A 16,316-nucleotide genomic window follows, 5' to 3' on the forward strand; every position below is an offset into this window, starting at 1 on the left:
TACATAGTTGTGAATACATGAAATGGGTACATATAAGAAAAATAAAAGAAGAATAAGAGAAACAATAGGACAGGGACGGTAAGCACGTTGGTGCGCTTATGCACACCCCCTACAGACCTCTTAGGAAAGGGGTGAGGTCAATAGTAGACAGTCTAAGGTTAAAGTTTTGGGGGTTTGGGGAAGAAACTACAGAGTCGGGTAGAGTATTCCAGACATTGACCACTCTATTGCTGAAGTCGTATTTCCTGCAATCAAGTTTGGTGCGGTTAACTTTGAGTTTGTATCTATTGTGTGCTCTTGTGTTGTTATGGTTGAAGCTGAAGTATTCATTGACAGGTAGGACATTGCAATGTATGATTTTATATACCATGCTTAAATCAGACTGAAGACGGCGTAATTCAAGGTTTTCTAGTTCTAGAATTTCAAGTCTGGTGGCATAAGGTATTCTACAACGAGTAGAGGAGTGAGAACTCTTCTTGTGAAATATTTCTGGACTTTCTCAATTGTGCTAATATCAGATATGTAATGTGGGTTCCAGACTGATGAACTGTATTCGAGTATTGGTCTAGCAAATGTTTTGTATGCTCTGGTTAGTAGTGTGATATTACCAGAGAAAAAGCTACGTAGGATTAGGTTAACAACTCTTAATGCCTTTTTGGCTATGTAGTTGCAGTGGGCTCTAGCACTTAGATCATTAGAGGTGAGTATTCCAAGGTCCTTTACAGAGCTTGGGTCATCAACAAGATCTTGACTATTCAGCTTGTATTTTATTTTCTGATTTTTTTGCCAATATGTAAGACAGAGCATTTATTTGTTGAGATTTGAAGATTTTATTTTTAGGAGTAGTTTGTCGTGTACCACTGAATCAAAGGCTTTACAGAAGTCTATGTAGATTGCGTCTATTGCTTTGCCCTGGTCGAGTTGTGTCGTCCATATATTTTTGCAGTGTAAGAGTTGCAGATTACAGGATAGTTTTTTTCTGAAACCAAATTGTTTATTGGAGAGTAGGTTGTTTGTCTCTAAGTGGAGGATGATGGATTGGTTAATAATTGATTCCATGACTTTACAGGTGACGCAGCATAAGGAGATTGGTCTGTAATTTTCAACTAGGCTTGGGTCTCCCTTTTTGAAGATGGGGATGACAGTGGCTTGTGACCATAGGTTAGGCAAGGAGCTGGTCCTGAAAGATTTTTCAAAGATTATGCTTAGAGGTTTGGCTATGGCAGTGGATAGCTTTCTTAAGAAGTAGGCACATATTCCATCCGGTCCAATAGATAGAGATGGTTTTAGATTGCGTAGTGATTTTTCAACATTGTCTTCTGTGAAATCGATATGTATTAGATCATTGTTGTTATCTGTGGTACGGCTAGGAAATACTGGGCATGATCCATTGCTGTTTACAAATACTGAGCCGAAGAATGTGTTAAAGATGTTGGCTTTAATGGTGTCATCGTTGCAGTCTTTACCATCAGGTCCTATCAAGGGAGGGATGGACCTTGAGCCTTTTAGTTTGTTGTTTACAAAATTGTAAAAGCACGGGTGGAATTGGTGCTTAGAAGGTTTTCCTCTTGTTTAATGTGATAATTGGTGCATTCGGTCTTTATCTGGTGGCATAAATTTTTGTATTGTAAATATTAGAGATGAAAAGAATATAAAAGGAATGAAAATCAAAAAGGAAGAATTTAAGCTGTAAGCATTTGCAGATGATCTGGTTTTCATCTTAGAAGACCCTTTAGAAACAGCATCAAAATTGATAGAAAAGATAGAGACATATGGAAAGGTGGCTGGTTTGAAAATAAATAAAGACAAGACAAAGATCTTGACAAAGAATATGCTATTAAGACAAAAGGAAGAACTGGCAGACATATTGAAAATTAAGGTCACAAATAAGATCAAGTACTTGGGGATATATTTGACAGCAAGATGTAGTACATTAAAAGAGAATAATTATATCAAACTTAAACAGCAGATAGCGCTAGATCTGGCAAAGTGGGAAAATTTGCAACTGTCACTAATAGGGAGAATTTCAACAATCAAGATGAATATATTACCCAGAATTTTATATTTGCTTCAAACAATTCCAATTAGGCTTGGAAAAGATTACTTTGAAGATTTAAATAAAATTGTGTTGAAATATATATGGCAAGGTAAGAAAGCGAGAATAAAGTTAAAACTTTTGCAAGATGCTAGAATTAGAGGAGGATTTGGTTTGCCTAATTGAGAGTTGTATTATCAAGCTACAAATCTGATGTGGGTTAAGGAATGGATAACACTAAGAAATACTAGATTGTTGACATTAGAAGGACATGATTTGTTGTTGGGGTGGCATGCTTTTTTATGGTATAAAGGAACTAACACACAGGGGTATTTTAGAAGACATTATATACGGGAGTCTCTGTGGTTAAACTGGGAGAAGATTAAAAGACAATGTTATTTGAAAATTCCAGTCTGGCTATCGACAATTGAAGCATTTTCTTATCCTATAATATACAAAAAGGAACAAACAGTTAGATATGGTGAAATATTGAGTGAAACTCAAATCTATACAAAAACTAGAGGAACAAGTTATAAAGATGAATTGGTTTTCATATGCACAAATACATTCAAGGTATGATAAAGATTCTAAAATGGAAGGTTTCTATGATAAATTGACTGATTTAGATAAGATTTTGACAGGTACTGATGAAAAGGTGATTAAAAAATTGTATGGATATTTATTAGAAATTAAGCTAGAAGAAGAACAAGTCAAAGAAACAATGATTGCTTTGGGAAAGAATTTTGGATATGGGATCGATTTAGAGAAATGGCAAAAATTGTGGTCTCAAAATTATAAAATGACAATTTCAACAGCATATAAAGAAAATTTGTATAAGATGTTTTACAGGTGGCATTTCCCCCCGACAAGAATATCAAGAATGTTCAAGAATAAATCCGAAAAATGTTGGAAATGTCATCAAACATCTGGCTCATATTACCATATGTGTTGGACTTGTGTGGATGCTAAAAAATACTGGACTAAATTCCACACATGGTTGGAAAAAATGACAAAAAAACATATAGACTTGAAACCAGAGATATTTTTATTGGGAATTTTACCTGAAATATATAGTAAAGACCTGAAATATCTGATTGTAAATGTATTAACAGCGGCTAGGATTGTATTTGCCAAAAACTGGAAAAATGAGAAACCACCATCACAGGAGGAAATCATTAAGAAAATATTGGAATGTGCTGAAATGAGTAGATTGACATTTGAAATTAGAGAACAAGAGGATAAACAATTTTATAAAATTTGAGGTCTATTCTATCAATGGTTAGACAATAAAATACAGTAATTAAATATGTAGACTTTTAGAAAATAATAAATATATAAAGATTTACTTCTTTCTTATTATATCTACAAAATGATCTTAGGATAGATTTGGGATGATAATATGAACTATTATAAAACAAACTAAGTAAATTATTATTATCTTGTAAAACATGAATGAATAAAAGTATAGTCAAATGATTGATTAATAATGATACTAAGGTATTTAATTTTTGATTGAAAATACAAGATTATATGCAATGTAATTGTAATTGAAGACTACGAAATGGAAGCACAAAACAATTTGTAAACCAACCGGCACACTGTATGTATACATATGGAAGATGGTTTGATGTTTTTATGTTTTGTTTGTTTATATTTGTTTTTAAAAACCAATAAAAACTTTTTAAAAAAAAGACTAAAACAGCAAAGCATTTATACATATACACAAATATGGCTATAATTTTTAATTGAGCCAAATCCAAAATGGACTTGGGCCGCATATTTTTTTATCTGCTTTTTTACTGTTTCTTCTCCCTTGTTATTCGTTCACTGCAAAAACAAACTCTCACAAAATAAACTTTGGCAATAGCAATAATGTTAGACCATCCAATAAGGAACTGTTTTCCATTTTATCTTATATTGGTTTTTCTAAGTATTATACACCAAATGGCTTATTTTTAACCTTAAACTTATTTTTTAGCGAAATTACTACTGTTCATGTAATGATTTTGGTCAGTAATTTGTAACTATATTCTCTTTAACCAGTACATCATCTTCTCTCTATATTTACTGTTACTATTCTTCTCCAAATATTGTAGACCTAATCCAGGCCACAAATGAGACAAATGTCAACATTCCACAAATGGCTGATACCCTCTTTGAAAGAGCGACAAACACTAGTTGGGTTGTTGTCTTCAAAGCCTTAGTTGCAACACATCATCTAATGGTTCATGGCAATGAGGTAAGCTTTTTAGCCCTCAAAGCTAAAGCAAGGGATTGTTAAGAAAGCCTGTGTTTGTCTCATAAACTCTAAAAAAAGAAAAAGTTATAGCAAGTAGTGAGCTTATCTGATACGCTGTTAAGGCAGTATAAAATATTTAGTTTATGTGGGGTTTTCTTCTATGAATGTTTCAGAGGATAAATGATCCACTCTGCTTACTGAAGGAGATAATTCTACCCCAGCGTTTCATGCATCTAATAGATATATATGCTCTGGAGATTGGGGATCATTTGAAATAAATCTTAGGTTAGAGAATATGGAAATTCAGGATTTAGGTAGGTAACTGCATTAGGCTGTTAGGCCTTTGGTCATGCAATGTTAGAATCCGCTGAAAGAATTTAGTGTTATTATGTAAAAATAAGATCTCTGTACTTCTCTGATATACCGTATTTGCCGCGTATAAGACGACTGGGCGTATAAGACGACCCCACAACATTTCCACTCAAAATATAGAGTTTGTTATATACTCGCCGTATAAGACTACCCCTCTTCCACACACCTTCCACTTTTGCACTTTTTTTTTTTTTTGACGCACTTTTCTGCTTTGGACAATTTTGAAATGAGCTAATCCAATTTTGAACCAAGAATATGCAAATAGCTATGGAGTTTAGAAATGAGTTTTAAAAATATTTTTCATTGCTTACCATTAAGCGTAAAATATGTTGTAAATAAAATGAGAACACAGGAAACGTTCTCTTCTCAATACAGCTGATCTCTCTCTCTCTCTCTCTCTCTCTCTCTCTCTCTCTCTCTCTCTCACACACACACACACACACACACACACACACACACACACACACACACACACCAAAAACCCGGACACTGAAAAGGCTGCCAAGGAACAGTATATTCAATGCCTTCTCTTTAATCAAGAAACAAGGAATTCCTTAGAATCTTTTTTTCCCCAAGTGGCCCTCTTTAAAAAAAAAATGGAGGTAACACTTTCATTCAAAAAGTCTTCCAGTATCTGGAATCGCTCAGACATATTGAAGTGAGGCAGGAGAGTAAGTGAAATTTGAAATGATCCAGCTACCGTTTTCTTCCCTCCCGCCCGAAGGCCATTATCTCCACGTCAAAACGAACGAGGGAGGCAAAGAAGCCAAACACGCTAAAAAGGATCTCTTTATTTTCCTACACAAGGTCACACCTACTTTTCCGCATTCAAAGGACAACCTCTCCTCACCACCACCACACACACACACACACACACACACACACACACACACACCAATACCCGCAAACAATGTTCTGGGCATTAATCACCATTGCTACATTAACCTGGTAAATTTATACCCTGCCTCCCCCAGTGTTGCTTTGACGGCAGGATTTCACACAGCGGGCGCTCGCTGCTCTCTTCTCCGCTCTCCCACCGTTCGCACATGTTGGAAGCACCGTAAAACCTGATAACCCACCCGGGGCTCCCCATCCTTAACCTACAGCCGCCCGCATGCAAAACCTGCGTGCAAAAAGAAAAAGAAAAGTACGTCGCACGTGAGGATCTTGAATCCTCTCCTCCCCACACCGCTAAGGAAGGAAGAGGGGAAAGGTTGCGCAGCGCGTGGCGAGTGACACCCGCCACACACACACACACACACACACACACACACACGCCCCCCCAGCCTCCCTCCTGGCTGCAACTCAAGCTCGAAGTGGGAGTCGGAGTCCCCCGGCGTATAAGACGACCCCCCACTTGGAGGCATGTTTTTCAGGGCAAAAAGTCGTCTTATACGCCGCAAATACGGTACAAAGAAAAGTGCTTTGATCTACACATATTTTCATAATTTTTAAAAAGAGGCAACCTTTTTTTATTTTCTTACACTATATGTGTGTATTTATGAACTGGGATCTCATTTTATATTTTTTTTTTACTTTGAATGCATGGCAAAGTATTTGCTTCAAATCTTATCTTTAAAGTTTTTTTTTTTACAGAGTCTCCCTTATCAGTTTCAATAAATATCTGCTGATACCCCATACACAATAAGTTTTTGCCTAGAAAAGAAAACAATTCCTTTATCTAAAACTGGAGGAGAGTGAGAACTTAGTTTTATGTGAACTAGTATTTCTATACATTGGTCACGTTATTTGCTCTTTTGGAAACCTAGCATATAAACAGAGTGGGGTCTCTATTCTTTTACTCAGACTATAGACTGTTATTTTATTTTTATCCAGAATAATTTCTTGTACTATAATAGTAAAATGTGATCTTACGGTTTCCTGAATTGGAATTCAAATGGAAAACAATGCTTTCCTTAATATAATCTATATACCACTAAAATTTTCAGAATACAAAGATATTGAAGAGTACTGGGGCTAAAGTGGCACCTTGAGGTACCCCACTGCTTGTTTCCCTCCATATAGATATAGTTCCATTTGGGATTAGATGCTGAGTGTAGTTCATCAGCCAGTTATGACTCCATCTGGTGGGGATGCTGTCTATCCCGCATTTTTTTAGTTTACCAAGAAGTAGGTTGTAGTCTTAAGTGGGAGAAATGGTGCATCTTAGGGAAAGCATTTTTGAATCAAGGCACCTCTAATGAACTAATTTATAGTATCTGTCCAAAATTTGTGGCTCAATGACTCCCAAGGTAATGAAAGTTGGAAAGTTATGGCTGTTTCAGTGCTGGTGGCTGCTGCTGCATCCTTCAACCTGATCTTTATTTCCAGTGTTGCATGACAGTTTCTTAACTAGTCTCACAGTCCCTCCTTCCCTCCCTCACCCAACCTGCTTCCTTTACTGCCTGCAGGGGAAGGGAAGGGAAGGAGATTTCTGGTGCTCCCTGCCAAATTTCCACAAGGAAAGTCAGTGGGAAAGCCGGCAGGAAGTCAGAAATCACTGTTGCTTCCACTACTTTTTTGCCTGCTGTTGACCATTCTGTTTTTCTATTTAGGTAAGGAAATAACTTTGAAAGGATGACCCAACGAGACATGGTTGTTTAGTATATGTTAGCAGTAATCTTGTTGTGTCAATGTTGTTCAAAGAAGCAATATGTTAATTGCATTTTACATATGATCAGAGGTACTGACTGTATGTAAAATGCAGTTGTCTGTAAATTTTTAGATTAAAACTTGTCATATGTTCAAATAATTCACTTCTAACATTGGTATGTCTAATACAACATGAATGGTTTAACTTTTTTTTAATATGGGAGGATTCAGTGCATATTCAGATTTTTGAACTTACCATCTGAGTCTAGATAATTGTATATAAGCTTATATAACTAGAGATATATACAAATTAGATACTAATCATGTAATGAAATTTTTGTGGTTTTTTTTTACAGCAGAAATGAAATATGTTTAGAGATCTGTAGTGAAAAAGGAAGAGAGAGATAATTCATTTTATTCTGTTTTTCTTCCTCTTAGAGATTTATTCAATATTTGGCATCTAGAAACACACTATTCAATCTCAGCAATTTTTTGGACAAAAGTGGATCACACGGTGAGAAAAGCAATTCACTTTATCAAGTTTAGTGTGGTATTTTATTTACTGAAAATAACATGAGCAGAAACGTAACATTTTTTTTTATAGTTTTAGGTTTACATATTTGGATTAAAGCAAATATTTATCATAAACTTATACAGTAAAGGTTAAATTTATCTTTGCTCTTAATCTGCATTTCTGTGTACTTTTCTAAATACACCAAAATAGCCTTTCTAAGCACTTTGAGATGCTACCTCATTGTTACTTTAAGTCACAGTTAAAATGAAACAATTCCGCTTTTTTTAAAGTATTTTTCTTAAGAAAACAAATGAAAATTAGTCCTCAGTGTGAAGGTAATAAAAAACTTATACTCTGGAAAAAAGGCTTTAATATAATGAATATTGTGTCATTAATATAAGTAAATGTATTTGTATGTGTTTATGTGTTTGTTCCAGATATGGTTCTCTATATCGAATGAGGATAAAAATAAAAGATAAAGTTGAATGCTTAATAATGAATGGTCATTTTTGTTTAATAAGGAACAAAGAACTTATACCAGGCTCAACACTCTGCAAAGGATTGTTATACTGATTCTTTGCTATGATGTCAGACCTAGTCAGTTTAGTGTAAGTTTCCAATTCCTGGTAAACATGTTTTGTTAAAAAAAAAAAAAAATCTGTAGGCAGCCTTACATCTGTTAATTCCTCTGAAATATGGTTTGGCAGGCTGTCACTTGAGGTTTGTTGATGTGAGTATCTGAGGAGGAATGTAGGTGCCTTGTTCTCTTAATACAGAAAAGTTTAAATATACCACAGTCAGGTTAATTGGAAAAGAGACAGTGCAAAGAAAAAATGAAAAGGGGGGAAAACCTTCTAAGACGAAAAGTTGTTTTAATAGTGTACTCTTTCCCCAAGGCTGTCAACAAATAACTTCATATAGGATTCTATGAATTAAATCCTGGCAGTGTAAAGATTGCATAATTCTGCTATACTGTATGTAAACCTTTCTCTGCAGCAAAACTCCATGAACACATTGCAGGGATATTTATAGGGGAATTGTCTTCTTACTCTTTCGTCATAGCCCTATCAATCATATAGTGCAGCTTGTCTTATTTTATCAGCATCCAATACACATTGATCCAACAGTTTTCTAGTTTAACAAATTTTTAGATCAGAATGTGTATACCAGTGATTACTGTAACAAGTATTGCCTGTTATTCAAAACTAATCGTATCTTGAAATGTATGAGATACTCTCTTCTGTTCTTTTGGGGTTTATTAATGTGACCTCCTGTATTTAAAGAAGAGATTTTGGGAAATATTCATTGATTGAGAAATAATTAAAAAAACTATATATGTTATATTAATACAGTGGTCGCCAACCAGTGGGCCGCAGACCACTGGTGGTCTGTGAGAAAATTTTGGTGGGCCACAGCGCAACTGGTGTTTTGTTTTCTGTGGGAAGCGGGTCCAAATGCCTCTTTGAGTATTTAAGGTTGCAGAAACAGGCAGCCAAGCTAAGTGCCTGAAGGACCCCATCCCATCAGTGGGAGTCCAGGCGCTTCAGCGAGCAGCATGCTGGATTCATATTAGTGTTATGAGTTTGGTGGTCCCTGAGGTCCAAAAGGTTGCTGACCCCTGTACTAATACATTGGTGATAACAATTGGTTTGATGTCAATAGCTAGGCAATTACTGTATGTGGCCCTTCTATTACTTAGACTTTTAGAGTGTTGGAATAATGTCTGAAATACCCAATAGATTTGCATCATTAACATTATTATTTTTTCTCACTCACTGTAATAAATTAATAAATCAAAATTCTCCATATTATGGTTTCTTTTTCTAGGATACGATATGTCAACTTTTATCAGGCGCTACAGTAGATATTTGAATGAGAAAGCATTTTCATACAGACAAATGGCATTTGATTTTGCAAGAGTAAAAAAGGGGTAAGTTGTCCTTATTTAGTATCAATATTGTTGTTGCAAAGTAATTAATTGAATGTTGCTGTAATTATTTCTGGTGCGGTCCTACCCTACCCTAACCTAACCTAACCTAACCTAAATTGAATGAAGTAAATAGATCTGAAATATATTATACTACTATTCAATACAACAAATTGAATGTTGCTATAATTATTTCTAACAATCTCCTGTTATTATATTTGTGTGAATAATTAAAAAGGAACCAAACTGAAAACGTGTTAAAAAGGATTCTGGCATGCAAGTATTGCCATTTGTTAAGTATAACATAGGTTGTTTTGTGTGTTTATCCAATAGAAGACAGGTGTCAAGCTCGATTTCATTGAGGACCGCATCAAAGGGTGTGTGTGTGTGTGTGGCCAGGGGGGCATGGCTAGCTCAACGTCTCTCATGTTGGGGCACCTGTAGTGGCCCAAGCACTCTGCCAGCGAAAACAGAGGTCCATTTTCGCTGGCAGAGTGTTACAGGAGGCAGTCACAGCCAAAAATAGAGCTTGGGGAGAGCAGAGGCACGGCAGGCTGATCCTTCACTATTTCCAGGGCAGCCCTGCAGACCAGATCTAAGCACCCCATGGGCTGGATCCGGCCCATGGGCCTTGAGTTTGACACCTCTGCAATAGAATGTCTAAAGAGCCCAGCATTTTGCTAGGATTCCTGTCTTCTCTCGCGCCATATTCTGTTTAAAAATTGAATTCAGTCTCTTTCCATTAGTTTTCTTCTGATGGTTTCAGTAGTAACATCTTTGATTTCTTCCTCCTCTAGTACTTGGATCTTGTTCCTCTCAACTTTTAGTCTTTTGATCTAAGTTGCTGCTTGGGTTTTATGGCCATCAGAGCATCCATCAGGAAATAGTAAAACTCTGGCAATAAACTGAAAGACATCCATTGTGCCTTTTTTGCTTTGTGAGGGAATCATGCAGAGGTGGTATTCAGCAGGTTCTGACCAGTTCTGGAGAACCGGTAGCGGAAATTCTGAGTAGTTTGGAGAAACAGCAAATACCACCTCTGACTGGAGATTTTACATTATCCTTCCCCTGCCAAGCCCCCAGAACCAGTAGTAAAAATATTTGAATCCCATCACTGGAATCGTGTATGCATTATCTTTATCAAATAGGACTTTCTCACCTAAGGGCATGTCTTTGGGGAAAGACTCTCAGTGAAACAGTTTCTGTAGCTAAATTGGCTTTGAGGGAGCTTGACTATCAGCCTAGTTTTAAGAGATGATCTTTGTTAGGCACTCCTGCAGACCAGATTTGCACCCAGCTCTTGAAGAGAACATTTTATTTATTGATTTATTTGATTTGATTTGATTTGATTTGTCAATCGCTTACAAGATACAGGTATAAGAATAAACATAGTTTATTTAACATTGCACTATAGTTCCTGATGCAATCAGAAAGTATTTGAGTGTGTATGGAATAGATCACTAAAGGGTTTGTTCCCTTATGATTTGTGGCCATATTTCATACAGGACTTATTTTTAACTAATGTAAGATTCTACAGCCACATTGCACATTTCCTAGTGCTAATGGCCTATAATAAATGGCGAAAGACTTTTGATTGAAACCATTGTTTATGCAAACATCAAAATCTCAAGAGTTTATATTAGGTATAACATTACTTGTTTTTTTAACCACCTATTCAATTTCAATTATCATTGCAGCTTCCCAGTTTTTATTTAATGTGCTGTAGCAAAAACTTAAACCTTTCTTTACTTGTCAGATGGACTCTCCCTTTCTGATTTCCAGGCTTATGTGGCTACTTACCAATACTTTCATAGGGGGAAAAATAGTACTTTGCATCTGACTCCCAGGCAAAACACAGAGACTCATTAAAGTGTTTCATGTTGGAGAAATGTCTTTTGCCAAGTAGCAGATTATACCTCTAGAAACTCCAGAGATTACATATCCAATATGTTTTTTTAAGTATTACTTTAACATATAAAAAATACAGAAATCATGATGCAAAGAAGAAAGGACTAAAATACAGAACATACTCAGTTTTTAAATAGCAAATCAAACACTGATCACATAAAATAATGTTAATCAGCCTTTCCCTATAAATGATACCATTTTTGGCAGATGCCAAGAGCTTGGCCACAGATTTTGAAGATTTATTAATCAGGTTAAAACTCCTCTTGTGGCATTTGAATTGCCATTAATATATTTGACTAATCTTTCCCTTTTTTTCCTTATGTTTTTACAAACCTTAATATGTTATATTGTTTCAGTACAATGATATTAACACAGTGTTGATTGAAAATTAACCATTACTAGTTGATGATAATAAATATTTAGATACAATATTTCTTTTTTCTTTATTTCCAGTAGTCTATCAATATTAATGATAATTTCAGATGACAGTATTACAAGCATGATTATGTGACTATTTCATCCAGAATTGAATATTTTTTAAATGCTACAGAATGCCTCAAAGTATTTGTTATACAATAAGATATATAAATTGGGTTTACTTTTATTTCCTCAGGGCTGATGGTGTAATGAGGACAATGCTCCCGGAAAAACTACTGAAGAGCATGCCAATATTACAGGGACAAATAGATGCACTTCTTGAATTTGATGTATGTGCTTATATTTTCCTTACACTTTTATGGTTATAGAAAAATGCTTCTTACTTTGAATATTTTACAAAACCATGAAACATTTAGCTTGTAAAAGGAAAGTGATTGCATTTTGTCAAGCTGCAGAAAAAAAAAGCTGAAGACTGAAGATTAAATTACCTTTTTGCGCTTCATTGAAGGTCACAACCAAGTGTCATCATTTCACCATTAATGTTGCGTAAACTTCAAAATGATGTGATGTGCATTAATATTCAATTTCTTACTAGGTTTATCTAGATTTTATTAGTTTCAGCAGCCTAACTTCAGCTGATCATTCTTGTAGTTTAGCATTGCTGAATTTACTGTATCTTCAGAAGCATACTTTCTGTTTAGACTTCTGTTTAGACTCCTTAATCTTAACAATAAATAGATTGGCTAATGTTTTACATTGTGCTGAAAGAAAAGCTAGTCTGAATGTTGTATGTTTATAATGAATCATGGGCTTTTCTTATATAGGTTCATCCAAATGAATTGACAAATGGGGTCATAAATGCTGCATTTATGCTTCTGTTCAAAGATCTCATCAAGCTTTTTGCTTGTTACAATGATGGAGTCATTAATTTATTAGGTATGTCATTCTTTTCTGGACCTATGATTGTGGCCAAATTATTTTTAGTCATATTCTTTCAAAAGAAGATTAAATCTTTTTTTTCCAGAAACACTGTAATCTGACTGACTAACTAACTAATCACAGGCATGGAACATCTCTATGCTCAAGCACTTTAGTTAGGCAACTTGCATTAAGCAATAAGAACCAGCATCATTATAGCAATAGCACTTAGATTTATATACCGCTTCACAGTGCTTTACAGCCCCCTTTAAGAGGTTTACAGAGTCAGCATGTTGGCCCCCAACAATCTGGGCCCTCATTTTACTGACTTTGGAAGGCTGAGTCAACCTTGAGCCAGTGAGACTCGAACTGCCAAATTGCAAGCAGCCAGCAGGCAGCAGAAGTAGCCTGCAGTACTGCATTCTACCCACTGTGCCACCACGGCTCTTATTGTAAAATAATAGAGTGGAAGAATAAGTCTCAGAAATCCAGGTAGCAAATTCAAGGCCAAAGTCTTATTTTGCTATTTTAAATATTGAAGGCTTGTTTTTTATTACAAACATCTGGCTGTGTCCAAATACTGTATTTAGTGATGCTTAGATAAGCACTTTAACATACGCTTTTGGCAATATATTAATGAAGCAAACTTCCTATTTGGCACAGATCATCTTTTCATGTTTTTGTTCTTTCACCCAAATAAATAGCTCCTATCAGAAAAAAAAAAGTTGTACCAAGCAAATGGTTGCAAACACACTCAGCTAGCTAAGGTTTTTTTAATTCATTATTGATTTTGTCTTAGAAACACATTTTCCTGGAATTTCCATTTAAAGAAAGAAAAAGGAATAGGGAATACTATAAAATAAAACTTGAAATTGGGATCGTTCATAGAAGTTTGATGGGTGGAATAGGACAAAAAACAAATCTGCCCACAATTGCTTTCTGCCATCTTTTTAATAATATCACTTATGAAGATTTTTCTTCATAGTGAAATGTCAAATCTTCAAATGTTCTGCTTATGAAGAATACTAGAGATTGAGATTGTCGAATGTATCTCTTCCAGAGAAGTTTTTTGAAATGAAGAAAGGACAGTGCAAAGATGCCCTTGAAATTTATAAGCGGTTTCTTACTAGGATGACGAGAGTATCAGAATTTCTTAAAGTTGCAGAGGTAAGTGAAACGTTCATAGAAAGAACAATAGGCTGTAAAGATTGCAAATATTATGCAATGTACTGAATTTTGTGAAAAACAGCCGAAGATGGAAGAGATAATGATTATATTTAATGTCAGTTACACGTTTAAAACGATAGTATGTTGATTTGTGATTTAACTAGTAGTGAACATTCCTAAAACTGAAAGAAATGACAGTCAATTAATGGAAGTATTCACCAGGTGGTTGGTTTTCAACACTGAATGTATGCATGATTTTTCAGCTGAATGTTTCATAGTGTGTAAAAAAAGTCCCAGAGACTTATGCCTCAAACTGTAAAATAAAATAAAATAAATAGAGATATACTTGGAGAATGTGTGAAAGAATTAACGGTATTAAGGAAAGCCTTAAAGACCACCCAATCCAGAGATTAAAGCAAGCATAAGAAAAATTCTTCTTGATTTTGTTGATTTTGTTGTATTTGTTAAAACAGCCAAACTCCAAAAAGATTCTGAGTGATGTACAATAAGTCTAATAGATGTATTTAAAAAAACAACTAAAAATCTTGGGATTGTTTACAATAAGATGGGCCAGAGAGAAACTTGAAAATAAATTTGTTTATTTATTTGATTAATTAATTAATATCACTTAAATAAAATTTGATTACTACAATCTACAACAACAGAGTTGCATTTGTGAAATCCGCAAAGTATCTGTTTTTTCGCCTGGCTTATCTCAAAAAGGCTGTGTTCAATCTTGAAAGCTTCTAGAAGTTTCTCTCTGTCAGATGGTAATAAGCTATGTTACACTTAATTCAGTTCACCTGTTGTTGCTTGATGATTTATATTGCTTTTTGGTTTGTGATCACAAATGTGAAACTTGAAACTGAGTTTGCAGCATAAATTCAAGTCCAGAAAATACACAGATGACTGGTTCAGCAGGATAATTAACTTCTTTATTAACATAATAAAATGAGTACAATACCATTTGTAGATTCTTTCAAGGTAACATAAGCAAAAACACAAGCAGCAGTAGCTCAGAGCAGATCTCTCATTTCCAGTAAGCAAGCAAGACAGGCTAGTTTCTCTTTCACTTTAGAGCTGAGCACAGAACAGAGATAAACCATGCCCAGATTCTCTCTTTAAGTTTCAGCCCCCAATTCAGCTCTCATTGGCTGACTTTGTTACGAAGCTCTATTCCAGTTAATGAATATATTCTGACAGAAACCATTTTATTTTCATTTTTTCCTTGATCCACAGCAAGTTGGAATTGACAAAGGCGATATTCCCGATCTCACGCAAGTAAGTTGCATTCAGCTTGACAGTAATTAAAGGTAACACAAAAAAGTTCTGTTCATTTAGCATGCAGCCTAAAAGCGTTAACTATTTTAAATATTTTAAAGATATGCTTCCTGAAAATGGCAACCATTTGACTAATATAGTTTGATCATATGTTTGTTTCTAGATTAGAATTTCCATTTTTAGGGTATTTAAAAATACTGTATATAATGAAAGCCTCCATCTTTTTCTCCTTTCTAGAGGTACAATTTGTTCCCAATCTCTGAAAGTGCAATGTCTATGGAGATTCTCAATCATCCATGTCATGGTTGTCCCAAAGGTGCTTTCCTTTCAAAAGGTAACTGGGCTTCCTTGTTTTGGTTGAAGATGTTTTGCATCTCATCCAAGAAACTTATTCGGTTATGAAACCAGAACTGAAGAAGCTTTCAGAACTGAAGAAGCTTCTTGGATGAGAAGCAAAATGTTTTCAAGCAAAACAAGAAAGTTCGGTTGCCTTTTGAAAGAAAGTATCGTATTTTTCGGAGTATAAGATGCTCCGAAGTATAAGACACACCTTGCTTTGGGGGAGGAAAACAAGATAAGAAAATCTGCCTCTGCCTCCCAGCAATTTGCCTCCTTGCAGCCTGTTTAAGCTTCAGCACAGTCCGATTAGCACAAGCAGCTGATTGTCAGTTGGATCAGCCTCCCAATGACCAGCTGTTTCAGGCAGCAGCGATTGCCATCGCCTATTGCCTCCGCATGCCCCATTTTCAGCCCGTTCCAGGCGGCAGGGATCGGAACGGGTGGAAAATGGGGCAAACAGAGGCCGAAAACAGGGCTCACAGAGGCTGAAAATGGGGTGTGTGGAGACGGCACAGAGGCAGTGGCAATCCCTGCTGCCTGAAACAGCTGATCATCAGGAGGCCAATCCAACCGACAATCAGCTGGTTGTGCTAATCAGGCTGTGATGAAGGTGAAAGAGGCTGCTGTTTCCTGCAAGAAGGTAAAT

At 35.6% G+C, this 16,316-nt stretch overlaps 1 protein-coding gene across 1 annotated transcript in view; it reads left to right on the plus strand.

Annotated features, from left to right (window-relative positions):
- SNAP91 (synaptosome associated protein 91) overlaps positions 1-16,316 on the plus strand; it is a 90,537-nt gene that overhangs the window by 36,808 nt on the left and 37,413 nt on the right. The window contains exons 3-9 of the mRNA XM_087944065.1: positions 4,132-4,274; positions 7,677-7,752; positions 9,580-9,682; positions 12,201-12,294; positions 12,790-12,901; positions 13,944-14,050; positions 15,290-15,331. Coding sequence (XP_087800191.1) covers positions 4,132-4,274; positions 7,677-7,752; positions 9,580-9,682; positions 12,201-12,294; positions 12,790-12,901; positions 13,944-14,050; positions 15,290-15,331 — 677 coding nt within the window. The remainder of the gene's footprint in view (positions 1-4,131; positions 4,275-7,676; positions 7,753-9,579; positions 9,683-12,200; positions 12,295-12,789; positions 12,902-13,943; positions 14,051-15,289; positions 15,332-16,316) is intronic.

Source organism: Notechis scutatus, chromosome 1 (genome assembly GCF_049901735.1).
Source record: "Notechis scutatus isolate UNSWTSFEM ecotype Mainland chromosome 1, rNotScu1.2, whole genome shotgun sequence".
Lineage (NCBI taxonomy): Eukaryota > Metazoa > Chordata > Lepidosauria > Squamata > Elapidae > Notechis > Notechis scutatus.